This window comes from Stegostoma tigrinum, chromosome 3 (assembly GCF_030684315.1).
Source record: "Stegostoma tigrinum isolate sSteTig4 chromosome 3, sSteTig4.hap1, whole genome shotgun sequence".
Lineage (NCBI taxonomy): Eukaryota > Metazoa > Chordata > Chondrichthyes > Orectolobiformes > Stegostomatidae > Stegostoma > Stegostoma tigrinum.
In genome coordinates, this window is record NC_081356.1 from 79,055,970 (window position 1) to 79,082,952 (window position 26,983).

The window sequence follows — 26,983 nt, forward strand, 5'->3', positions numbered from 1 at the left end:
ATAAACTTTGTTTTGAAAACAGTTCACATTACAGAAGAGGAAGTTCGTGAGGTTTTAGAGAATATAAAGGTGGATAAATCTTCGGGATCTGACCTAATAACTGCCTGTGTGGAGTTTGCACATTCTCCCCATGTCTGCGTGGGTTTCCTCCCACAGTCCAAAGATGTGCAGGCTAGGTGGATCGGACATGCTAAATTGCCCGTAGTGTTCAGGGGTGTGTGGGTTATTGGGGGATGGGTCTGGGTGGGATGCTCCAACGGGCGGTGTGGACTTGTTGGGCCGAAGGGCCTGTTTCTGCACTGTAGGGAATCTAATCTAATCTAATGTATCCCAGAATATTGTGGGAAGTAAGGGAGGAAATTACGAGATCTGTTGCAGAAATATTTGCATCATCTATAAGTATGGGTGAGGTGCCTCATGACTGGAGGGTGGCTGATGTGCCTTTTGTTTAAGAAAGCTTGTAAGGAGAAACCAGGGAATTAATGGACCTGTCAGTCTGACTTTGGTTGGGGTAAATTGTTTGAGGTGATTATAAAAGACAAGATTTATGGATATTTAGAGAGGCAAAAATTGATTCGGGATAGTCAGTTTGGTTTTGTTTCGAAAATCTTGGCTCACAAACTTGAGTTTTTTGAGGAAGTTATCCAAAAGATTGGCAGAGCAGTAGACGTTGTTTTGGATTTTAGTAAAGCCTTTGACAAGGTTCCGCATGGTAGATTAATTAGTAAAGTTGCCAATTAGATACATAATTCCTTTACGTTATTCATTAATGGGATAAAGGTGTTGCTGTCCAGGCAGCATTTATTGCCCAACCCTAATTGCTCGGAGGGCAGTTCAGAGTCAACCACATTGCTGTGTGTCTGGAGTCACATGTAGGCCAGACCAGGCAAGAGTGACAGTTTCCTTCCCTAGAGGGCATTCGTGAACCAGATGGGTTTTTCCAACAATGGATTCATGGGCATCATTAGATTCTAATTCCAGATTTTTATTGAATTCAAGTTCCACCATCTGTTGAGGTGGGATTCAAACCTGAGTCCCCAGAACGTTATGTGGGTCTCTGGATTAACAGTCCAACTATAATATCACTAGGCCACCACCTCCCCATTGATTTAACGGTAGGAGACAGTAATGGTGAAGGTTTGCTTTTCGCACTGCGATCAATTCTGGGTCCTCTTGTCCTGTATATAAATGATTTGGATGAGAATAAAGAAAGTAAATTTGTGGATGACACCAAAATTGGTGGTGTTGTAGGCAGTGAAGAAGGTTTTCTAAGATGACAAAGGGATCTTGATCAGATGGGTCAATGGGCTGAGGAGTGGTAGATGAGATTCAATCTGGATAAATGTGAGGTATTGCATTTTGGTATGACAAACAAGGGTAGGGCTTATACAATTGACAGTAGGGCCCTGGGTAATGTTGTGGAACAGAAGGACCTGGGGTTCAGGTACAGAATTCTTGGAAGTTTGCATCACATATAGACAGGATGGTTGAAAAGTCATTTGGCATGCTATTGCTCAGTCCTTTTGAGGAAAGGAGTTGGGATGTTATTGTTGAGGTTGCGCAGGACATTGGTGAGGCCTCTTCTGGAATACTGTGTCCAGTTCTGGTCACCCAGTTATAGGAAGGATATAGAGAGGGTTCAGAAGAGATCAATCAGATGTTGCTGGGTATTAGTGGCTTGAGTTATAAAGATAGGCTGGAACTTCTTTCACTGGAGTGTAGGAGGTTGAAAGGTGACCTGATAGAAGTTTATGAAATAATGAGAGGTATAAATCGAGTTGATACTAGTTGCCTTTTCCCTAAAATAGGGAATTTCAAGACTAGGGAGCACATTTTTGAGATGAGAGGAGAGAGATTTTGTGAAAATAACATGGGGCAGTTTTTTTACATGGGGTGGTTTGTGTGTGGAATAAACTTCCTGATAAATTAGTGGATGCAGGTAAAATACATTTGGATGGATATATGAGCAGGGAAGGTTTGGTGGGATATGGATCAGGAGCAGGCAGATGGAACGTTTCGTTTGGGATTATGGTTGACATGGATTTGTTGGAGCAAAGGGTCTGTTCCATGCTGTATGATTCACTTATGTTTTCTAGTGTTTGAATTGTTTGGTTGTATTTGTTTTGTCTCTCAGAAGTTGGAAACCTTCAATTAGTAGTCAAGTACAGCATTAGTTTAAAATTCCTTTTCTTTCTAAATATTAAACTCTCAACTTAGTTGGTTGCAAGTAGATATTTAATTTCGATCTATTAAATACCAAAGCCTCGTCCTTGGATAAAAAACTTTCTATTTTTATGATTCATACTGTTTTTTCTGCAATAAATTCTATGTTGAAGCTTTACATCTTGCATATCTCAGATTACTACTTCAAGAATATTAATGTAAAGAAAAACAGTATTTTATACTTGAGAAAGGAGCGTTGATTGCGTGGTGGTGTTGCTTGGAGAATACTCCAGTTAGTTGACTGAATGTTAATTGCTTCACTTGATGTAAACTTTATGTAAAAAGTTAGGCAGGATGATTGATTGGTCAAGGCGTTGCCCATAAATGACCCAGAGAATGCCTGTTGGCTGTTTTGTTAAGTACAGATATCTACTTATTGCACTACCTATTGCACCTGTTCTTTTGGTCTGCAAAGAGAGTCCTGCGCATTAATATGCGTAGCTTCTAGAATGTACAAGTACACCAAACTGAGAACCCAGCTGGTGATTTTCTCCAGCATCTGCAGTTCCCATTGTCTCTGATTTTTAAACTGGTTGTTAGTATAATTCTTAACATTATTATTTAGCAAATATTTTCCAATCTAACAGAAACATGTAAAATCAAAGCAAGATTACGCCATTTGGCCCTTCATGCTGGCTCTGCCTTTTCAGGATAACCATGGTTGATATTCCAAGCCTGTTCCCTGTTCCCACTCCTTCCCCATACCGTTTTGATCGTTTTAGTTCTAGATCTATATCCAACTCCTTGAAATTCAAATGTTTGGTATTGGCCCCTTCCTGTGGCAGTGAATTCCACAAGTTTCACTATCTATGTGAAGAACTTCCTTCTTTGCACAGACTAAATGGCCTACCTCATGTCCATAAAGTCTGACCCTGATTCTGGACTCCCTGGTAATTAGGAACATTTTGTGTTTAGCCTGTCTAGCCCTTTAATGATTTTAGGATTTTCTGAGATTCTTTTTCCCCCAACATTCTTCTAATGTTACACATCTTTGTAATGTACGAAGAATTATGTTGCCAACCAATTGAAGATCGTCATTCAGCTCATTGTCATGTGCTTGCACATACTGAAGATTCATATTAATACACGTGGCCCTGTTCCCTGCTGACAGACAGAACATGTACACCCCTCCTTTTTATTCAATTGAACCAGAGATGGCAGCCATTCTCCATTTAATTTCTCAGTGCAATGCCTTGAACGATTTGCCTGTTGACATTTAAGCAAAGCCTGGCAGTTGACTGTCAATGAGCTAAATGGTAAGTTCTCCATGACAACACCTCCCCCTACTAATTGAAGTGTAATTGCCAACTAATCACCTTTGCATTGTTTGAAATTTAAGATTGCAATAGTATTTGCTGCAATAGTCAATTTTCAGTCCCGGTATCCTTAGTCAAAACTTCCTAGCATTCGTTCTATGAGTCATGTTTAATGCGGTTCACTTGACTGTGTTTAAAAAGCAATAGCTGAATCAAAATTTAATAAAAACTTTGTTTACTGAAGTCACAAACTAATGTTCCTAGTATGTATATGAATAATAAGTGTTGCAGGTAGTAGAAAACTATTGAGGATAATTTTTAAACACTCAAGTTGCAATAATACACTTTTTAAAAAAAAAAGACAAATACATAGAGGTTTAATTAAATTATATTCAAATTATTGGAAAATTTCAAATCCAATTTTTTTATCTTCAAAACATTGACAGGAAGTGTATATTGCTGCTATACCAGTCTTTATTGCCTATCTCTAATTGGCCTTGAGAATGTGACGGTGAGTTGCCTTCTTAAACCACTGCAGTCCATGGAGGGTACATACCTCCACCATACTATTATAAAAAGGGTTTGAGGAACTGGGACGTAGTGGAATTTCCATTCCACTGAAAGATGCACCTTTTGAGCCTTGTTTGATTTTCTATCCCTGGAAGTCACTTGCACAGACATATTATACGCAGCAGTAGTTCTGTAACTACCGCTGTGCTTGCCTGCAGCGAGTGTGGGAATGGGTTGTGGAGCAGAAGAGATGACCAAAAGCTGTTGGTAATGGATACTGCTGTCAAAATGAATCTGTGATTGATTACATAAATTTCTAGACTGCTTAAATTTGGTAGTAAATCATATTTTGTCGAGGAAAATTAAGGTCTTAAAACAGGCGAAGTAGCAGAATTTACAGTTCATTCAATCCCTGCCCTGCTTGCCTTTTTCCTGTACTGAAAATTGACAGATGGTCAGCAAGATGTCTCAGCCCTTCATATTTCAGATAACAAGCACTAAACAAGCTATTATGTCTTCAAGGTTCTGGCTTGCTAAATTTTAAAGTAGGGCGGCATGGTGGCTCAGTGGTTAGCACTGCAGCCTCATAGTGCCAGGGACCCGGGTTCGATTCCTGCCTCGGGCGACTGTGTGGAGTTTGCACGTTCTCTCCATGTCTGTGTGGGTTTCCTCCGGGTGCTCTGGTTTCCTCCCACTGTCTAAAGATGTGCAGATTAGGTAGATTGACCATGCTAAAATTGCCCATAGCGTTCAGGGGTGTGTGGGTTATAGGGGGATGGGTCTGGGTGGGATGCTTCAAGGGGTGGTGTGGACTTGTTGGGCCGAAGGGCCTGTTTCCACACTGTAGGGAAGCTAATCTTAGAAAAAAAAAGGCATCATGGCTAGACAACTGCTAAATGGGTGAATGTAGGCAATGTTAGCTGTTGGGGTTCAACCATGTTAAGGACCATGAGCTAGTTTGGCTTGGTAGTGAACCACTGTTTCATTTCAAACACAATTTTCAATTTTAAAAAATTCTTATGCTGTGCTCAGAAAATGGACTGACTGCAGAGGAAACCTCTGTTCCCTCCAATCTGCTGGATGGGTTGCTTCATTCCCAGGAAAGTAACCCTTCGTCCCTTAAGGTAATGTTAGCAATCGATGATTTATTGAAATCCATCATGCATTCATACATTATACTCCCAAAAAATTAAATGCTAAGTGTTCAAGAATATTAAATGTTTTTAGTACATATTCAGATAATTGAATAGAGCTGGACAACATTTCACATGCCCATCTTCATGCTCATTAAATGAACAATAGGTGTTGATTTCACATCTCCAGTATTGGCAGTGAGAACGTTTTTGTAAGAACTTCTGGCAGACTTGTTGGGGAAAATAGTGTTTTTTTTCCCCCTGAGTGGTTCTCATCCGACAATAAGACAATCTTTTCAGTAAAATGAAAGTACAACATAAAATTGCCCTCAATCTGATTGATATAAGAAAAGGATATCTGTTAAATAAAATTGTTAGTAAAATTAATCTTCCATGTTGTTTGTGTAGGGTAACACAGCTAAAAATAGAAGTACATTCAAGTTACGTGGTAAACATTCATAACCTGAATTTATTGCTTTTGTCAAACACTCCACTGTTAGTTGAGTTACAAAATCATTTGAATTTTACTTAGAGACCTAAATAAGGTTTAATTAATTGAATCATTTCAGGGAAGTCTCTCAAAACCATGTTTTATAACTACTGTTGCCTAATAGAAAAACATTATGCGCGATTCACCCCATTTTATTGCTCTAAGCTAACAAGACAGGATGTGTAAATATTACATAATAAACTAAGGAGAATATTATATCTAATATTAAACCTAGCATTGACAGAATTAGAGCTGAAGACTCATGTGGCATAGTGACCTTCAAGTTCACTGATTCACTTGCATGGAAAACTCGACCTTTGTGCTGATTTTGTGTTGATCTTACTTGCCAGTAGTTCTTAACCTTGGTCTGGTGGCACGAAGGTGATAGGGGGAAAAAAATAAGTTGAGCAACCATTCCTTATTTCATAGAATGTATATGATGGGATCAGGATGGAGTGAGGATGGCAATGATGCCAACTCTGCCTTCTGTGGCCAACCATTCAATTGAAGATCCATGTAGACATAAATACTTTGTCCACAAAGCTTTTAAAGTTAGCTGTTGCTGCACAACACAGCAAGAGTTATCATTATTAGGGAATGAAAATTTTCTGGAAAACACTTTCATATAATCAGTTTGTACCTTCCTGGTGGTAGTTTTATAAACACCCTAACTATGTTGGAAAGCGATACAATGCATCTGGATTTTCTGCAAGTTTTATTTGTTCAAGACGTATTAGATTGGAAATAGGTTTACTTTGTTCTGTCGAAATATTTGGTAAATTTCTCTTTCTTCCCTGCAGAATCAAGGCCATTGAAAGCCCTGATAAAGATGACGATACAATATGGCTGATGTACTGGGTAGTATATGGTCTTTTCAGTGTAGCTGAATTCTTTTCTGATATCTTCTTTTCCTGGTTTCCCTTCTATTATATGTTCAAGGTAAGTAGAAATTAATTTATAACGGGTTTGCTTTGTAACGTACACTAAAGTTGGAGAAAATTCATATGTCTAAATCTATGACTTATTGTTGTCATTAACTACTGCTTTGGCCTGTCTTTATGGGGAGAGTAAAGACAAACAGATTCTGTGCAAGATAATGCCCCACCTGACTACAAGCCCACATTAGGGGTGTTATAGAATACCCCTGTTCATCAAAGTTCAATACCATCCTGGTCAAAGCAGTCTGTTTGCTTTGCATTCTTTCAAATAATTACTTCCTCTGCCATCAGTGCACAATGGCAATAATGTATACCATTTACGTTCTGCACTGCAATGAACTGTTGTCTTCAATACCATTTTCCAAACCACAATTTCTACCTCCGAGAAGAACAAGGAAAACAGACACGGGAACACTTTTTTTTCTTGTATGTTTTCCCTCCAAGTTGCACAGCATTCTGACTTGCTTTACCATTGTGGTGTCAAAATTTTCCCTTGTTAATAGTGCTGTAGGAATATGGACTGCTCCATTTTTAAGCAGATTGCTCCCAAAACTCTTGAGAGTACTCAGGGATGGGCAATAAGTACTGCTGTTGTCAGTGAAGCCCACATCCTGGGATTGAATAAATAAACAAACAGTCCAGGTATCCCTGCTCGCTATATAGTCTTGTCTTCACAGTAGCATGTTTTTAAGAACAGGAAACCCATCTGAATTAAAGGATTGGCTCTAAGTAGAAAACACTTCTTCGGAGCAGCTAGACCATGCTGCTTGAAGGTTTTCGAGAGACAGGGCATGGGGTGATAGCTGATAAAGAACAACTTGTAGGGTCAGGGCAGATCCCAGGGAGTTCGATAAATTGAGAACTTCGGGAGACATCCTTGATTGCAGATGGGGAAGTCAGGTAGCTTGAAGAATATTGTGTTTGACTAGCTGCTGTGTGTTTCCTGCTTTAGAGCAGAAGTAGGTTGTAATTATATTGCATGACTGAAAATAAAATCACAAGATGGCATGGGATAATCTGCTCAAGAGACAGTGACATGTAGAAGGATTGGCAACAAATTCATAAATTATTTTGAGTTAAGTCAAAATGTTATTAACAATCAAAATGTCCAAAGTGGTGATATTTAGAATAATTGATAGTAAACAAATTTAACAGGAATCGCATTGTAGACAAATGTAGGATCTCCATTATTTTATTTTAATGCATGTCTTTGATAATATCTAGTGTGTGTTCCTGGTTTGGTGTATGGCTCCCATCACAAATAATGGCTCTCAAATGATCTACAAGCGTTTCATTCGCCCTTTCTTTCTGAAACATGAGGCTAAATTGGATGAAGTTATGAAGAATATTGGTGATCGGGCCTCAGAAGCTGCAGATACTATAAAAGAAAATGGTAAGGTTAATAACTGATTCCTTTGAAGCTGAAGTAGATTCCTTGCATGTCAGGTCCTGCTGAGCAGGTCTGTTAAACTACAAAACCTTCAAATGTTTTCTCAGTGGTGAGATTATGTGATTTTAACACTTGCAGAATGAATAGCCTAACTCAGCCATGCTCAATCAAGGAGAAGTCACTTAGCAATGTACTCTGTCATTAGTGGGCTGAAACAAGAGCAGCTTGAATACATTTGGGCCCAGATCAAATAAACAAATGTTGAAAATCAGTTATCTAGCTTTATAATGGAGGACTTTGTGGCACTATGATAGTCTCTCTGCCTAAGCTCCACACATGTACCATTTCTAGGACTTGACGGTCATGGAAGCTGTATCTGTAAATGTAGTCAAACGTATTGATTATCAATCCACAAATCTTTATGTTCATGGCATATGGTATGAGTGCAAGAGTTCCTGCTTAATGATGCTTAAATATGGAATGTTGCCCCTCGAATGGAAATGGACGTAATCAAAGCTTTGACTGCTTGCTATACCACTAGAGCAGAGGAACAAGACTCTTGCTTTTGTAATGGAGGAAGGGCTAGCGTCAGTCCAGATAAGCTTTTAGCGAGGGAATAACAATTATGGTTTTTTTGTTTTTTGCATGAAACATTAAACTGATGCTCTGTGTACTGTCTCAGTAGGATCGATGGATCAAGTGGTGCTGTTTTTGAAAAATAGTACTGTTCCCAGTCACCTGTCCAATATCCCTAACATGCATTGTCTGGGCCATTATGAAATAAGTTGTCTTTCCCACTTCTAGCCTATTACATCTAGACAGGTCACTCAAGTTTCCTGTTTTGTTGCACTCTGTTCTGGAGTTGCGGTGGTGTCATCTCAAGTTAACAGTTTAACTTGCTGTAGGTAATTTCCTTGATGTCCTTTGATAACTCCCAGTGGAGGTGGACCTAAGATTTACTGAAATACTGAATAGTGTGAGCAAGATTATAGGCATTATTCTAGGTCTTTACAATGGAGTTCCAACGTATTGTTCCGTATTGCTGCATGAACATCAATTTCAAAAGACAAATGCATGTTAATGCTATTTAATGCTCTTAATCAGATTCTCATTGCTGTTCTGGAAAGTTGATTTTGGGTGAAGATCATTTTGGACTTTGAGGGTAATGCTGCACTGCTAAAACAACTTGTAAACATTTACTCTTTGGGCTTCTACTTGGCAAGATATTACATGTTCTTGGTGCACCAGCATAGAATCCAGTGCCTTGTAAGATGCAAGGTTTTTTTTTAAAATGAGTAAGCCAGTTTAGTTGGTAGGAACTGGACAATTGATCTATGCCGTGATTAGCATTTGTATTTGGCTGGTTTGAGATCAGTGATTTGAAGGTACCATCAATGTTTGTTCATTTGTGTCTTTCCAGCCAAAAAAGCAACAGCAAACGTATTCTTTGAAGAGAAGAAGAGTACTTAATCAATGACTGAAAAAGCTCCCTGGAATCAAGAGTGTTAAGATATTGCCTTTGGAAATTTTTTTTTCAATGCACACTTTAAATGTATTTCTTATAACCTATTTGCTCAATTTTATCAAATCAAAGTGGAAAAATGTATGGTACTCAAATGTAATATTACAGTCAGTGTTTAATTGCTTGATGCAAATATTTCATGGAATATTGCTAATGATGCAGATGCAGTTTTGAGTGGTATTTTTCTGGTTTGTCTTGTCCTTTTATTGTCTGATAAATGTTCAATAAACTTATAAACTTGATTCTTGTCACTCTTGAACCAAAGTTTTTAGTAAACTTGAAGATCAATATCTTTGAGCAAAAACTGCATTTTCTCAGTTATGTTCTTTGGTGCAGAGCTTGTGGCTTACAACAAATAACTTACTTTCCACAGAAACCAGGCATTTGCATGCCTCTACTTTTGTGATGTATTCAATAACCTAATTTTTAAAAAAAAGCCAGAAGTAGAGCTGTAACATTTGGCTACAAGAGTAAGATTTAACTGCGGTTTAAACAGTTGCTTTATTAATCAATATAGTTGGTTTCTTCAAGGCCAGGCCAAGACTGCCCATGGGGAATACAAATGTCAAAAGCACGTGGGATTAGCTGAAAGAACCAGGAAATTGTGATCTTTTGTATGTTCATGAAATTGCAAATTTTTGAAAGGTAAAAATAGGTTATACACGGAAGTATTTATTGGGATTGTATCACAGACAAAATCACTGAATCACACAACGGCTTTATATCTGAATTCAGTTCAGCTTGTTTTTTTGTTTTTCACCAAAATTACATTTTCATTTCAAGAAGTCAGTAGCAACATGCATTTGCATTGTTAACAGAAAAATTTTCAGAAGTGTTGTACAGGTGCATAAGTTTAAGAACAGACTTGTAAAACTTCGATCAAAGCCACGTTTGGGCAGAAAATCCAAAATGTAGTTTTAAATGATGACAGCAGGTAATAGTGGGGCAAAAAATTGGAGAGCGCGTGCTGAACTAGAAGCTGGAGTCAACAATGGGAATTCAACAGGGATTATTGAACCACAGGCTGGAGATGTAATCATTTAAATACCAGTGTGAGAATGGTAAATTTGAAATGCTCAGGGATCAGGAGCTAATCAATACTGCAGGACATTTCACATAATTATAATTGATGATGCAGCTACATAAAGAAATAAGACGTTATCAAAAGCTCGGTCAAAATAGTCGGGCTTTTTTTAAAATGTGTAAACCAGAAAAACCTGTTTAAGAACAAAAGTTCAGAGACAGCTGCTCAGTGCGGTTCCTTTTGATGGAAGCCATTTGTCTGGTTTGCTAAGACCATTTCAGAGGGGTGTTAATTATCAACACCACTGTAGAACAACCTGCGCGTTTGAGAAATGGATGTTAGGAAAACATCAACCTCCAGCTGTCAACACAAGCACATATGCAGTGTGGAATACCAAAGGATTAAAAATTAATTTCACAAAGTAACTCTTATAATTTCTATGAACGTGTGTCTGGTCATTATTCTACATGCTGGTCACTGCCCTATGACTATTCCATACAGAAGACACAGATTGGTAATATATGCTGGTTGGCCAACCCTGTGGATTTCGTACAGCAGGCTTGTAAGGAACCAATCCCGTTCTGTTATGCTGCCTTGGAATGGGTACGCAAGCTTTTGGCCCTTGATGTTTATTTGTAAAAGCATTGCCTAAGAAATCACAACAGAAAAAAAACACGTGGATATTCTGGATCTTTCACTGAAACCAATGTAAGAGGAGTCTGGGAATGATTCGTCAGAGTCCATAATGCTGCAGACAAGGCAGTAGTACCTCTGGAGTATTGTGTATGATAATTTCAGTCATTGTCTGCAGGTCTGTGTTGTCGCAATGTGGAAAATGATGTACAAACATGGCTAGCTTAACTAACGAGTTGTGAAGACAAGTCAGATTGAAGAGCCTGAGAGACAGGTATTTCTGCTATAACACGTGTTTCATTAACACAAATTGGCTCAAATGTGATTGATGAATCGTGGTCACTGTTTGGAATAGCACAAACTTTGATATAGGTGTAGCGATCTTCTATAGCATGAGGTCACATGAACACAACTGTAACGTTGTAGAAGAAATACCTGTAGTAAGGATAAAGGAAATTTTCATGCTTTTGGTATCTTTCAGTGCATAAATAAACATGCCCATATGTTTCAAGTTATCACAAACTTCAGAATTAGGATATTAACTCAGGTGTAAGAGCAGGTGTGTTCTTGGAGAAAAAATATCTGCAAATATATAGCTCAGAAATACGAAGGAACAATGGAAAATCATTGTGTATTTTGGCATTAACCCGATGGACTGTGCGGATCCTATTCTGTCCTGTACTTTCATCCACTTTACATTTAATCCAACCCTGATTTAAAATTAAGCCCACTGAGAAGGGTTGTGCTGTTGATTGGTAGACTGACCTCTGAAATACCTCCTCCTATCTTCCCCTGGACTATGATCCCACATTGGCATACCAGGCCATGGTGTCCACTACAGTCACTAACCACATTTTCTCTGATCTCCTTCCTCACTGCCTCCAAGCTTACAGTCTCCCATTCCCGCACAGCTTGCTTCTACCTCCATCCCAAATTCACAAACAGGACCGCCCAGGCAGACCCGTTGTTCCTACCCCACGCAACCTATCTCTTCCTACCCTGACTCCATGTTTTCTCCCTTGTCCAATCCCTTCCCAATTACCTCCATGATTCCTCTGACACTAAGTTTCAGAATTTCCATTTCGCAGGACCTAGCCACCTCCTCTTTAAAACGAACGTGCAATCCAGTTACATGTCCCCATCCACCACCACCACCATCACCCTTCTCTACCTGGCTGAGTTTGTCCTCACCCACAGCCACTTTTTTAAAACTCCTCCCACTTTCTTCGGTCAAAGGGGTGGCTACCTGTACCAGCAGGGGCCCTAATAATGCCTGTCTCTTTGTGGGGTACTTGGAAGATTCCTTGTTCCAGTCCTATTCTGGCCTAACTCTTTCTGTGACATTATCAACAATGTCATCAGTGGTGCTCCCCTCTCTCAAAAGGAATTGGAGAATTTTTTTTATTAATTTCACTTCCAATTTTCACCCACACCCCCCACTTCACCGTCACTTGATCCAGCTCTGATTCATCCCTTCCCTTCCTCAATATTGGTTTCCATTTCAGGGCTTAGGCTAGCCACCACCATCCACTACAAACACACTAACTTCCACGGTTAACTTAACTATATATCCTCACACCCCACTTCCTGTGAAGACTTGATTCTGTTCTCCAGAGGATCATTAGCCACCATTTCTGTCACATCCAGCAGGATGCCACCACCAAATACATATTCCTCTCCCCTCCTGTCAGCTTTCTGCAAACACCATTCCCTCTCAGACACCCTGGTCCATTTCTTCTTCACTCCCAACATCCCCTACAGCCCACGACACCTCCCCTTTGATCAGAGAATGTGGACCAGCTGCCCGTTTACTTCCTCTGTCCTCAGCATTCAAGTGCCCAAACACACTTGCCAGATGAAACAGAAATTTACATGCACTTTGCTCAATCTAACTTAGCATTCGTTGCCCTCAATGTAAGCTCCTCTACAGTGGGAAAATGAAGCGTAAACTGAATGAGCACTTTGCAGAACACCTGCAATCTATCTGCAATGGAGACCCTGAACTTCCAGTTGCCTGTCACTTTGACACATCTTTCTCTCAGGCTTGCTGTAGTGCTCCAGCACAGTTCAGCTCAAACTGGAAGAATAGCACCTCATTTTCCACTCAGGAACTCTGCAGCCTTCTTGGACTCAATGGACTTCTCAAGGCCTCACCCCAAGCCACACACACACTAGGCCTTGTTAACACAGGGGTCAGAATTATACACAACCCCTTATTAGCCACTAATTGTCCTCATTTGTAGCTATTCATTTCTTACACTGATCGCTATCTACTCCTTTGTCCAACTTGTTCTCACTCCGTAGACCATCTCCACCTCTCATTTACTCTTTTTACCACAGCATGCCCCTGCCCAAACCTTATCTTTTGCATAAAAACCAACTTTATCCTAAGTACCCTCATCAGTTTTGAGGAAGGGTCACCGGACCCAAGGGGTTAACTCTGATTTCTCTCCACAGATGCTGTCAGACCTGCTGAGCATTTCAAACAAGTTTTGTTTTCATAGAATACAGTGCGGAAACAGGCCCAGCAAGTCCACACTGACCCTTGGAGCACCCCACCCCGATCTATCCCCCAATAGCCCAACTAATCCACGCAATTTCTGAACTCTACCTAGCCTGCATACCCTTGGACTGTGGGAAGAAACCATGGCACCCGGAGGAAACCCACATAGACACGGGGAGATTGTGCAAACTCCAACCAGACAGTTGTCTGAGGCTGGAATTGAACCCGTGTCTCTGATGCTATAAGGCAGCAGTGCTAACCACTGAGCCACCGTGCCAATCCATGAAATTGTTTTAACCAATTTTTTTAGTTTCTGATTTCCGGCATCCACAGTTCTTCCGGCTTTTAACAATTAAATTTAGTCTGGTTTTGAAAATATGACACCAAGTGAAAACAGAACAATTTACTTTATTACAATCAGCTTGACAAATGCATTAATTTCTGTTAAAGCAAAAAAAAAGCTTGTCAGGCAGCTTTGGCATGCTTTATAACTATTAACTTGTGTGAAGATATAGTAAGATTCATGACACAGACTTCATGCATCCAGGTCAGCCAAATTGCATAGCCTCATGTGTTGACAAAAATCCAGTTTTAAAATGTCACCCTGCTGTTTTTCAATTTTCATTTCTTCCTAAAAAGGAGCATTGTCAAAGATACATACCAAAGTATTCTGTTCCCACTTTAATAGTTAAAGTTCCATTCTCATGAGCCAGAAAACCTGAATAACATTCCAATATTCAAAAAAATGGCTTTGTACTTTAAAGTCATACAAGGGGACTTGATCTACACCTTAGATAACTCACAGCTGTCACAGGATCAATGGATAGGTTAGTTTTACCGATGGACATAAACTTAAAAAAAAAAATCAGACAATGAAAGATTGATAACAGGGCACATTTTTTGAAAACATTTGAGAAATATTCCCAACTTAATCAAAACAACTACTGTTTTGAGTTTATTCCTTCATGCTGATTTAGAATTTAAAGAAAAATATGGTGGTCGCTTTGTGTGGCCGTTCAGGTCAAAACAGAATGCTCAATTTAAGATGCAAGAATGTTTTCAAAATAAATATGTAAAGCCAGCAATGTCTGAATTACTTCTTCTTCTTCTTCTTGTTCTTCTTGCCACCTTCCCCTGGTTGTGCGTTCTGATCTCCTCCCCCAGCCTTCTGTGTCCTCGTCTTCAGTTTTGGAATCATTTCTGCCACATACAACATTATTGACTTTCCTGTGAGAGGAGATGGAAAGCAGATCTTCTTTACAAATTTATCAGTGATTTTGAATCAGTTCATCAGTTTAGACTTCTGTTTGCAGGCTCAGCACAGAAACCTCTGGAGACAAAGTATAGAGTTGTGAGCCTCTGTTCTCCTCCAGCCCAGTGAACTGTTCTTTTCTTGACTCAACAAGAAGTGGTCACTTGAAACTAACGGCAAGGCATGAGAGAAGTAGTAGGCCATTCAGCCCTTGAATTCAATGAGATCATGGCTGATTTGAATCCTCAACTCCATTTTCCCCATAATTCCCGATTTCCTTACGATTTAAAATTTGTCCATCTCAACCTTGAATATACATAACGACACAGCCTCGACAGCCCTGGGTGATAAAGAATTTCACAAATTCACTACCTTCAGAAGTAACTCCTCCTTATCTCTGTCTTAATGTGTGATCCTTTATTCTGAGATTGTGCCATCTGATCTCAGACTCTCCAAAATCTTGGGTGCCTCAAGATAATGGAGGGAAGGCATTAATGATGAAATTCAACATTGTCTACTATGTGCCAGTGCAACCTTTGGTCACTTAAGAAACAAAACATTTGATGACAAAGAACCTAAACATGTCCTCAAGCTCACGGTCTATGGGATAGCAGTGTTACTTGTCCTCCTGAATGCACTAGAGACATGCACAATGTAAACAGACATTTCACATCCCTTGAAATATCACCAGCGATGCCTCCACAAAATCCTGCACACCTACTGGTAGGATAGATGCTCAATGTAAGTACCCTCTTTCAGACCAACATCCCTGGCAAAAGGCACCTGGTTACGGTCAATTAGCTGCTTTAGGCAGAACACACATGCCAACACAGGACTCCCAAAACAAACTCTACTCCAAGCTTCATCATGTTGCATTGTTACCAAGAGGGCAGAGGAAACATTTCATGGACATTCTCAAACCCTCCTTGGAAAATGCAATAACCCCACCAGCAGTGGGAATCTCATGCCCAAGAGCTGTAAAACTAGAAAAACAAAACAGTGGTGAAGGTGTCTCTCATTTTCAGCATTGCTTGCAGTCCGTGGTAGAGGTCAAACATAATTATCCACTAGAAGCATGTGGAAACCCACCCATTTCCCTTTTCAAATAGCATTTGTGGCAGGGTGTGAGGATCCAGCATTGAATGATGGTCATCTCAGGACTCTCAACTCTGGATGGAAAGAAAGTCATCCTTGATCCCAAGGGACTACATGGGAAGAACGAGCCCACACATCAATACAAATACAGAACATGTTGTTGCAACTGTATCACCTAATAAATCAGCAAGTGAGAAAGAAAAAAAAAATCCCTGAAAAACAGTGATCCTACAGAAAATCTCAAAATGTTCCTTCAAAGCAAAAGTGCCCTGCTTCCTAGGCAGAGTCAGAGTTGTATAGCACGGAAACCAAATCCTCGATCTAATTCATCCAGGGTGACTAGACATCCTAAATTAATCTAGTCCTATTTGCCAGCATTTGGCCCAAATCCCTCTTAAACCCTTCCTATTCAAATACCCATCCAGATTCCTCTTAAATTCTGTAAATTGTACCAGCCTCCACCGCTGCCTCTGGCAGCTCATTCCATACATGCACCACCCTCTGCGTGAAAAAGTTGCCCCTTTGGTCCCTTCTAAATCTTTCCACCTTTTAAGTTTTACAACATCTTTCCTACAGCAGGCAGACCAGCACTGAATACAGTATTCCAAAAATGGCCTAACCAATGTCCTGCCGCAACATGACTTCCCAACTCCTTTCGTGAACGCACTGACCAATAAAGGCAAGTGTACTAAATGCCTTCTTCACCAATCTGTCTACCTGCAACTCCACTTTGAAGGAACTATGTACCTGCACTCGAAGGTCCCTTAGTTTGGCAACACTTAAGTGTGTAAGACTGCTCTGATCTGCTTTTGCAAAGTGCAGCACCTCACATTTATCTAAGTTAAACTCCATCTGCCACTCCTCGGCCCACTGGCTCATCTGATCAATGTCCCATTGTACTCTGAGGTGACCTTCTTTGCTGCCTACTACATCACCAATTTAGGTGTCATCAGCAAACTTACTAACTAAACCTCCTATATTCCCATCCAAATCATTTATATAAAATGACAAAAAGCAGTGGACACAGTATCGAGCTTTGTGGCACACCTCCGATCACAGGCCTAGATGGTAAGAACGGCAGATGCTGGAGTCAGAGATAACACACAGTATGGAGCTGGAAGAACACAGCAGGCCAGGCAGCAGAGGAGCAGGAAAGTTGACATTTTGGGTCTGGACCCTTCTGCAGATAAAGGGTCCCCACCTGAAACATCAACTTTCCTGCTCCTCTGATGCTGCCTGGCCTGCTGTGTTCTTCCAGCTCCAAACTAGTCACAGGCCTCTAGCTTTAAACTTTCTTCCCCGTTCGCAAGGTTCTAAGCTAAATAGTCAGATATAAGTGCTTGCAAAGTGATGTCAGTCAGATTATCCAGTATCTTCAATTGGCTAACCTCCTCTATTTACAAACTAGAAGGTGGATTTTGCTGCCTGATTTAAAAACTCAGCCAGTGGAATCAACCAGGCTGTGAAGTGCAGAGATTGCAACTGAAGTAAAATCCATAAATTAAGTATTATAGGAACACAGTGAATTACAAAGGCTGCTCACACGGTGCGTAAACATGAATACAGGCCAAATATCCCGTCTCCATATTGTAATTTTTATAAGTGCAATATCACAGGCTGGCAATAAAACAATGATTGGTATCAAAAGACAAGAGGTTTCCGTTTTAAATAAATACAACTCAGCACTTGGATGTGTTGTAAAGTCATGGCTGTTGTCCAAATAAGTAAAAGTTAACAGCAGGCAAGTGTACATAAATGAACAGAACCTTCACACAAACTGACTCCTGTACGACTGGATACATGGAATTCACTGATTTATGGCCTTTGACGTTTTTGCAGCAAATTGAAAAGTCAATTTCTTATGCACCTCAAGTAATATTCTCTAACTAATAGAGATAATTTAAGCAAAATAAATCTGTTACTGCTCAATGCAGCCGAACATGGTCTTGAAAAATAATTTTTACCCAAAACTTTGGAATCGTGTCATGGATGGCATAGTGAGGTGGTGATCAGAAACAAGGAAGCCGTGCCAGCTTTTTGACAGAGCTATTTAATTAGTTTCATGCTCTTTCTCATTTCACACACTATCATTCCAGCAAATCTCTTCCGAACTCTTGACATCTTTCCCAAAGCAGTGCACTCAGAATTGAACGAGGTACTCCAGCTGAGACCAAACCGGTCTTTTAGAAAGTACACTTTAACTTCCTTCCCTTCACATCCTAAGGCAAAGATCCCATTTGCTTTCTGAACAAAAAAGGCTTCTCAATTTGTCCTGTCACCTTCAAACATTTGCATACATACATTCAAGTACCTCTATTACAGCAATGCTTTTAAAAGGGAATTGTAACATTTTGTTAATATTACTTTATTTCATTTTCCCTGCCTATATATATATATACACAAGATATATTACTTCACAGTCACGTTGAATTTCAACTGCCAATTCATCACCCTAAGTTCTACTGAATTCTGTTACCGCCAATATTCACTACATTTTCAAGCTGATGTCATTTGCAAACTTTGAAATGATGTCCTCTATCTCGGATTGTTGTTAATAGCCCTTAGAGATCCCAATTTCTGAAGAATTTCATTGTTCAATTCTTTCCATCATGAAATATAACTACATTATTACTTATGTCCTCAGTCTCTTAGCCTTTTTATTACCATCAACTTTAGATTAGATTAGATTCCCTACAGTGTGGAAACAGGCCCTTCGGCCCAACAAGTCCACACCGCCCCTTGAAGCATCCCCCTATAACCCACACACGCCTGAACACTATGGGCAATTTAGCATGGCCAATCTACCTAGCCTGCACATCTTTGGACTGTGGGAGGAAACCGGAGCACCCGGAGGAAACCCACGCAGACACGGGCAGAATGTGCAAACTCCACACAGACAGTCGCCCGAGGCGGGAATCGAACCTGGGTTCCTGGTGCTGTGAGGCTGCAGTTCTAACCACTGAGCTACCATGCCGCCCTAACTTGGCTAAAATAAATCTAAGTGATATTTTGTCAAACACCTTAAAATTAACCTAAAGATTGATTATGTTAATATATTTCTGTTTCTAAATCAGTAAAAACCTAGCAGTGGAACCTATCTACTTGCTTTGAAAAAGTGATGATAGCTATTTTTCAGGAAAAAGAAAAATCAGCCCATGCACAGGCACGGTGCACAGTTAACAGACCACTGTATATGTTTTGCAGATGTGATTACTTACGTGTGGGAAACTGTTCTAAACAGAAGGACCCATCTGCATTTTTCAGCTGAACTCTTATTCTACCTCTGAATTGTACATCTCTGTTCCACTCGCGTGGGTACAGTTTATTCTGAAAAACAGTATAAATTTTATACTGATTGGTGTTTTATTCACATCCTGACATCTTAAATATTCAGCAAAATATTTAACACAAATACCTCTACAGCCACAACCAGTCCAGCTGCTGCACAAACATCTCGAATTTCTCCAAAAGTTGGGTTTTCAACAGCCTTTTGTAGAAAAGAAAATATCAGTGACAAATTAGCTTCCACAGATGTTGCATGTTTTGTGCAAAGATTGTCCTTATGCACTTCACACAGCAACTGCACAGAATATTGAAAATTGATACCAAGAATGGTTATACAAGCAAATCAGAAGTTTTACAAAAGAAATGGACCTTCAGGAAATTTGTTAACATTTGATGGGAGCAGGAAGAGATTGAGGTAGCGAATTCCAGCAGCTAGGATCAAGTAGTAAAAGGTCCTGCAACTAATGAAGGGACTGGAGATAACTAATATCACAAAGTTAATGGAAGGGTTTGGTGTCAGTTATATACAATCTGAAAAAGACCAGCCTGTACTTATACCAAAAATTCAGGGAGAAAGTGAGACTATTGCTCAACTTAATGGGAAACTACTCAGCAAGTCAGCCAATTTTGAGGAGTCGAAATAAAGAGTAATGTTTCGGCTTGATGACTCCACTGAAACAGCAATTGCAATAAATAAATAATAACATTCTATTTGTGTTCCTAATTATTTGCTCTACCTACATGCTAGCATTTTTATACATCCACAGCAAAACCCTCTGCATTTCACAGCTCTGTAATATTTCACCAGGTAGATAATAGCTTCTTCTTTAGTCTTCCTGCTGAAATGGGCAACTTTATATTTTCCCAAAATTGTAGTTCATTTGCTAATTTCATGTCATTTTGTGTTCCATCTGAAACTTCAACACTCGCTCCTTCCTTTTATGTGTAAAGGATCATAAACTCCTGTAATTCATGGGTGCCTATATCCCTAAAGAGTTTCCTCTCTTTTTATTTCCCTCTGACTTTCTTCTAAGCGCAAGCCTCACCAATTTTGCAATGTAAAAACAATCAGCATGATCTATCTGCACACAGGCAAATGTGCTAGCTTGCAAAGAAATTTATTGACTAAGTATGTGATGCTGCACTTTCCCAGATCTTACAACTAGTTCAAAATTTAATCTAAAACATTATTGCAGTCTGATTATTCTTTACCTGCGTGAAATGAATTTTGGTGCCATAGGCAGTCATTTTTACTATCTTCAGCAAGATGTAACTCCTCACCTTTCACACTCATGGACTGCAACATTCTACACATCAAGAGGCACTGCCCTTAAACACAGCCATTCACAAAATTCTCAACCTTGCAGTATTTTCCAGCAGTTTTGGTTTTTATTTCCAACATCCACAGACCTTTGCTTTTACGTTGGAACTGACGTGATCGCACCATGAATACAAGCAATCGCACAGAGCTGGACAATGAAGAGCCACTAAAAATCGATATGGTTGAAGCCAGTGAACCAATAAGAATAATCTGAGCAAAGGAAGTCAAGTTTAAAAGTAAAATCACTCAGGATGAGAAGCTGCTTCCTCTATAGGCTAGAGAAGAGACTGAGAAAATTTCTGAGATGGAAGCCAGTGAGTGACTTCAGCAGTGCTAGGTAAAATTGGAGAATAAGATAAATCAAAGGAGAAGAGGAGCAGAGGAGCCTGTCAGAATCAGAGGTCTGCAGCACAGGCTGAAGGCCCTTTTTCTATTGAGCCTGCACCAGTTAAAACCAACCACCTAATTATTCTAATCCCGTTTTCCAGTACTTGGCCCATATCCTTGTACGCCTTGGCACTGCAGGTAGACGGTTAAATACTCCGGAAATGTTATGGGCGTTTCGGCCTCTAGCATGCTTACTGACAATGAGTTCCAGATTCCCGCCATACTTTGCATGAAAAGAAAAACCTCACATCCCCTCTAAACCTCCTGCCCCTTACCTTAAATCTACACCACCCGGTCACTGATCCCTCCACCAAAGAGAAACATTTCTTCCTGTCCCGTGTCCCTCAATTTTATACATTTCAATCATGTGCCCCCTCCTCTCTTCTGCTCCAAAGAAAACAACCCTGGTTTATCCAATCTCTTTCGAGCCCAGTCAACATCTTCGTATATTTCCTCTGCACCCTCTCCAGTGCTATCCCATAACGTGGATTCCAGAACTATACACAAGTCTCTAGCTGTGGTCTAACCACTTTTTTTATATAGTGCCAGCATCACTTCCCATTCTTTACCTCTACACCTTGGCTAACAGAGGCAAGTATCCCATAAGCCTTCTTAACCACTTTATCCATCTGTCCTACTCCCTTAAGGAACTGTTAGGCATGTGCACCAAGGTCCTTTTGATCCTCAGTACTTCCCCGGATAATACAGTTCATCATGTATTCCCTCGCTTTAATTTGTCCCACCCAAGAGCATCCTCTCACACTCATCTGTACTGAATTTAATTTGCCATTGATCAACCTATGTGACCAGCCTGTCTACATCCACCTGTAATTTAACATTATCCTCCTCACTATTTACCGCTCCATCAATTTTTGTATTACCTGCAAGTTTGCTGATTAATCCTTCTACACTCAAGTTTAAACAATAAGAGCCCTAACAGCGATCCTTGCAGAACTCTACTAGGTACTGACTTCTTGTCACAAAAACACTCCTTGAACATCACACTCTGCTTCCTGCCACTCAACCAATTTGCCAATTTTATTTGGAATCCATGGGCCTTCACGATCAGTCTCCTATGCAGAACCACAAGAAATGGAACACGAGCAGGCCATCTAGCCCCAAATCTGATTCACCATTCAAAAGATCATGGCTAATCTGACAATCTTACTGTCCACTTTCCTGCATTTCCCCATAGCATTTAATTTCCTGACAGAATCAATCAATCTAAGCCTTGAACATATACAAAGACGTTACAGAGGTTTGTGAAGCCATGAGGGCATGAATGGGTAAATAGCCAAGGACCTGAGGGGTAACTTTTCCATGCACAGAACGGTGTGTATGGAATGAGCTGCTTTCTGATGGAGGCAGATACAATTACAACATTTAAAAGGCATCTGGATGGCTATATGAGTAGGAAGGGTTTAGAGGGATTTGGGCCAAATGATGGCAAATGGGACCAGGTCAGATTGGGATGTCTGGTCGGCATGGATGAGTTGAACCGAAGGGTCTATTACCGTGCTGTATAAGTGCATGGCTCTGCTGCCACAGATCTCTGTAGGAACAAGTCCCAAAGACTCATAACCCACCTCCCTATCCGTCTTAAAATTGGTGCCCCTTTATTCAGAGACAATGTCCTCTGGTCCTAGACTCTCCCATAACAGGAAACATGCTCTCATATTTACCCTGTCAAGTCCCTTAAGAATCCTATTTGTTTTGATAAGATCACCTCTCATTCTTCTAAACTCCAGTGAATAGAGTCCCACCCACTTAACCTTTGCTCGTAAGACCATTAGTCAGTCCCGGGAATCATCCTGGTATGAAGGTACGAACTGTCTCTTATCTTAAAGAGGGGGATTAACACTGCTCACAGTACTCCAGCTGTGGTCTGGGTAACAACCTTTACAGTTACTATAAGACTTCCCAGTTTTGAAGAAGAATGTGGAATGTGAATCTGAATCTGGAATGTTAACTCTGCTTTCTCTCCACAGATGCTATCAGATTTGTGAAGTTTTCACAACAATTCCCATTGTCGCGTCAGTAAAACTTTCCTACTTCTTACATTGTAACCTGATCAAAAGCCTTGCCGAATTCCACACACCTGGTCATCTCTTCAAAAAATTCAGGTCTGACAGACATGACTCTCCTTAACAATACTGTGCTGACTATTCTTGATTAATCCCTGCCTCCCCAAGAGCAGATTAATTGTGTCTGTCCAAACTGCTTCCAAAATTTACATCCCTGCTGAGGTTAGATTGACAGGCCTTAGTTTTTTGATTTATTTCTTGATTTCTTGTTGAATGATGAAATTGTCATCCAACACCTCTCCTGAAAGTGAAAATTGTTGTCAGCGTACCTGCAATGTCATCCCTTGTCTCACTCAACAGCCTGGGATGCTTTTCATCTGGTCCTCAGGATTTATCTATTTTTAAGCCTGCCAAACTACTCAGAACCTCCTCTCTGCCTATGTTCACGTTTTCACATATATCACAGCCCTTCTCTCTGAATTCTATGCTCTCAACATCGTTCTCATGAGTGAACATCAAAGCAAAGTGCTCATTTAGAAACCTAACTACATCCTCTGGCTCCAGGCACAAATAAATTATCACAATGGTCCTTCATGGGCCCTACTCTTTCCCATGTTGTCCTTTTATCCTAACTACTTGTAAAATAACTTAGGATTTTCCTTTACCCATTATTCTTTCATGCCCCCTTTTCACTCTCAATTTCCTTTTTAAGTGACCCCTTGCACATTCTGTACTTTTGTAGTGTTTCTGTGGTTTGAGCCTTCAGTTTCTGCCATAAGTGCCCCTTTTTCTCTTTATTCAATTCCATCTCTCCCTTGATACCAGAGTTCACAGGATTTGTTGGTCCCACTCTATATCTTTATTGAAACAAGTTGGCCCTGTGCTCTTCCTATTTCCGGCTTGAATGTGTCCCACCACTCTGACACAAATTTAACTAAAAGTATCTGCTCCCAGTCCACTCTGGCCATTTCATACCTGATCTCATTAAAAATCAGCTTTCACCCAGTTTAGAACTTGGATTTCAGGCCCATTCTTATCCATTTCCATAACAATCTTGTAACTAAGAGTTATAATCACTGTCTGTAAAATGCTCCCCACTGATACTTCAACCGCTTGCCTGACTTCATTATTTAAAATTATATCCAGAACCACTTGTTCTCTTGTAGGGGACTTTAGTAGCTAACAACGGGTTGGGTGTACAGTAATAGTTGACTATGTGATAACAAGTCCCGGTGTTAGGCTAAGGACATCCCATTGTTAGCCATAAATAGCTATTCACCCTCCAAGCCATGTTGTTATCCACTCCTTTGTCTGTCCAACTGTTCTCCTCTCTCTTTGAGCTCTATCTCTATCAATGGTTTAATCCTTACCCCTCCCCCAAGCCTATCTTCTGCATAAAAACCAACATTTTCCCAGATACCATCAATTCTGAGAAAGGATCAGTTGACCCAAAACTTAAACTCTGATTTCTCTCCACAGATACTGCCAGACCTGCTGAGCCTTTCCAGCAATCTTTGTATTTTTGACTCCCTTGCTGTCTCTTCCAATTTTGGCTATTCATCTTCCTTGCCGAATCTTCTCTCTGTATCCCACCTCCCTGCCAGGTTAGTCTGAGACCAAGGTGCAACCTGGAGATAAGGGCCATGGTGTAGACATTATTGTTGAGATTTCATCTTCAGAACACATTCATCGATCAGTGTGTAACTTTTTTTTTAAGAAATAAGAAATCTTCCTTAGTTTCTCACCTTTTCGATTGGTATCCGCCTTCCTTCTGCTATAGTCTTTTTACTATTTATGTATGCTGGATATATGCAAATAAACCTTCAAAGACAAAACAAATCTTGATTTATGTTTTGAACCCACCACAAAGATTTTTCTAAGTCATTAAAAAATCATCCCTTCTTTAAGAAATTTATTCTGCTGTATAAAAAACACAATTAACTCCTCTCCTTTTAACAATCATTTGCTACATTGATTTTAACCTATTTTCACCATAAAGGTCTGGATTATTTTGATCAAAACTTTTTTAAAAAATAATTCTTGTGGGATGTGGGCATTGCTGCGTGGCCAGCATTTATTTCCCATCCCTAGTTGTGAAAGAATGCTGATAATATTTCCAAGTCACCCGATCATCAGCAAACATCCCCACTTCTGACCTTATGATGGAGGAAAGATCATCGATGAAATCACAGAAGGTTGGGCCTAGGACGCTACCTTGAGGAACTCCTACACAGATGTCCTAGAACAGAGATGACTGACTTCCAACAGCCACAACCATTTCCTTATGTGCTAGGTATGACTCCAACCAACATAGAGCCTGCCCCTGATACCCAATAATTGCAGTTTTTCTATGGAGACCACACTCCATTTAATGTGGCCTTGACGTCATATCACCTCACTCTAGAATTCAGTTCATGTTCAGCAGCATGTTGGAACCAAGGCTGTAATGATGAGAGGAGTGAATGACCCTGGCAGAACCCAAATTGGGCATCACTGTTCAGGTGCTTGATAGCATTGTTGATGACACCGCCAGCACTTTATTGATTTGGTCTTTTAACAGCAAAAATATAATTTCAACGTTGACGTGTTTCTGTTAAATAGATTTAAAAAAATAGAAAGCCTTCATACACTGTCAGCTAGCGATAGTCACACTTTTTAGAAAAAGAGGGATTTGAGATAATACATGTAAGAGATTCCCGGCTTTTGCAGTTCAGCACTTTATAGTTTCTCAGACATCTGGATGTGCAGTAGATATCAACTAAAGACGTAAAGGGACGCCTTGTTCCTAAAATTAGAGAGACGGTGACAGCATGAAACCATGATAATGGGAACTGATAATGGGAACTGCAGATGCCGGAGAATCCAAGATAACAAGGTGTGAAGCTGGATGAACACAGCAGGCCAAGCAGCATGGTCACTGGATGTCTTCATCTCCCCCATCCCATAAGAAACCTCAACCAACACCGATGTCTACGTCTGGCCCAGCATCTCCAAATCAGTCCGCGCTATGCCCGACCAAGCAGCCGGGAGACAAGAGGGCTGGGCTGGGCTGCCCCGAGAGGAAGCACGCTGCGAGCCGTCGATACTTCACAGAGGAACAGTTTGCGCATGGCCACCAGCCGCGTCACTGGGCAACGCCAGTCTGCTGCAAGACGACACAATGGAGCGGGTTCCAGGGTTCCGGAATAGAATGCTCGGACATTTCGATACAAAATCACAAAAGTACCCGGATCATTCCAAACTTCACCGCTTTAAAGGCAAAGGCTCCGCCAGCTCCTACCTCTCCTTATCAGCGTGAGTTTTGTCCATATACACCATATCGCTTCACACCACTTTCCCACTGACTCAGCCAAGCGCAAACCAGAAGTACCCCTTCTGCACAGCGCTGACTAACACCTAAGCTCCTCAAGGCTGTCGATTTGACTGGATACTGGGTCTTTCAATCTAAACAACTTCCGCTTCCCACCCGGCAATGAAAAATCTGGTCCGTCCAGTTCACATTTCCCCCGTTCACATTTCACCTTTAAGTAGGGGAGAGGGTAGGAATTATCTAAAGCAGACCAGTTTTTAAAAAAAATAGTTTAGGCAAAACAAACTGCGGATTTTGGAAATCAGAAACAAACGGAAATTGGTTGAGAAACTTTGCACGTCTGACACCAGCTGTGGAGAGAAAGCGTAGTCAACGTTTCTAGTCTAGTGACCCTTCAGCATTTAAAAGTAACCCTTACTAAAATTAAAGCAAGAAGTTAGGCCACAGGGCCTGAAAGAGGTCATTCGGCAGTGTCTGGTCTGTGCCTGCTCCGAAGCAGTTCAGTCACATTCTGCCTGAATGTATTTGTTTGCTTCTTTTGCTGATCATGTTAAATTGGTGTCCTCTGGTTCTAAATAGTCTTTTGTCAACGGGAACAATTTCTCCTTATCTACTTTTTGGAGACTTCTCTCGACTTTGACACCTCTATAACCTTATAAAGAATTTCTCCAAGCTACCCCCATAACA

The 26,983-nt window shown here is 40.4% G+C and overlaps 2 protein-coding genes across 2 annotated transcripts in view; one reads left to right on the forward strand and one right to left on the reverse strand.

Annotated features, from left to right (window-relative positions):
* reep5 (receptor accessory protein 5) overlaps window positions 1-9,704 on the forward strand; it is a 29,629-nt gene extending 19,925 nt beyond the window's left edge. Inside the window, exons 3-5 of the mRNA XM_048526150.2 lie at window positions 6,413-6,551; window positions 7,775-7,943; window positions 9,361-9,704. Coding sequence (XP_048382107.1) covers window positions 6,413-6,551; window positions 7,775-7,943; window positions 9,361-9,410 — 358 coding nt within the window. The 3' untranslated portion in view covers window positions 9,411-9,704. The remainder of the gene's footprint in view (window positions 1-6,412; window positions 6,552-7,774; window positions 7,944-9,360) is intronic.
* Window positions 9,705-10,026: 322 nt separating this feature from the next.
* On the reverse strand, window positions 10,027-26,437 carry srp19 (signal recognition particle 19). Its single transcript, XM_048527421.2, has 6 exons — window positions 26,267-26,437; window positions 24,732-24,807; window positions 19,385-19,456; window positions 19,188-19,296; window positions 14,720-14,849; window positions 10,027-11,554 (listed from the first exon to the last, which is right to left on the reverse strand). The coding sequence occupies exons 1-6, from the start codon at window positions 26,302-26,304 to the stop codon at window positions 11,518-11,520; spliced, it is 462 nt and encodes a 153-aa protein (XP_048383378.1). The 5' UTR covers window positions 26,305-26,437; the 3' UTR covers window positions 10,027-11,517.
* Between the last annotated feature and the right edge of the window lie 546 nt (window positions 26,438-26,983).

Bases quoted from the DNA above. Each gene is read 5' to 3' on its own strand.
- srp19 (XM_048527421.2), bottom strand. From the start codon at position 26,304: ATGGTGTATATGGACAAAACTCACGCTGATAAGGAGAG. The intron at 19,297-19,384 runs GTATTTGTGTTA...ACTGTTTTTCAG, and splicing joins GACTGGTTGTGGCTGTAGAG to AATAAACTGTACCCACGCGA. The intron at 14,850-19,187 runs GTAAGTAATCAC...CTCCTCTCACAG, and splicing joins TTTAGAACAGTTTCCCACAC to GAAAGTCAATAATGTTGTAT.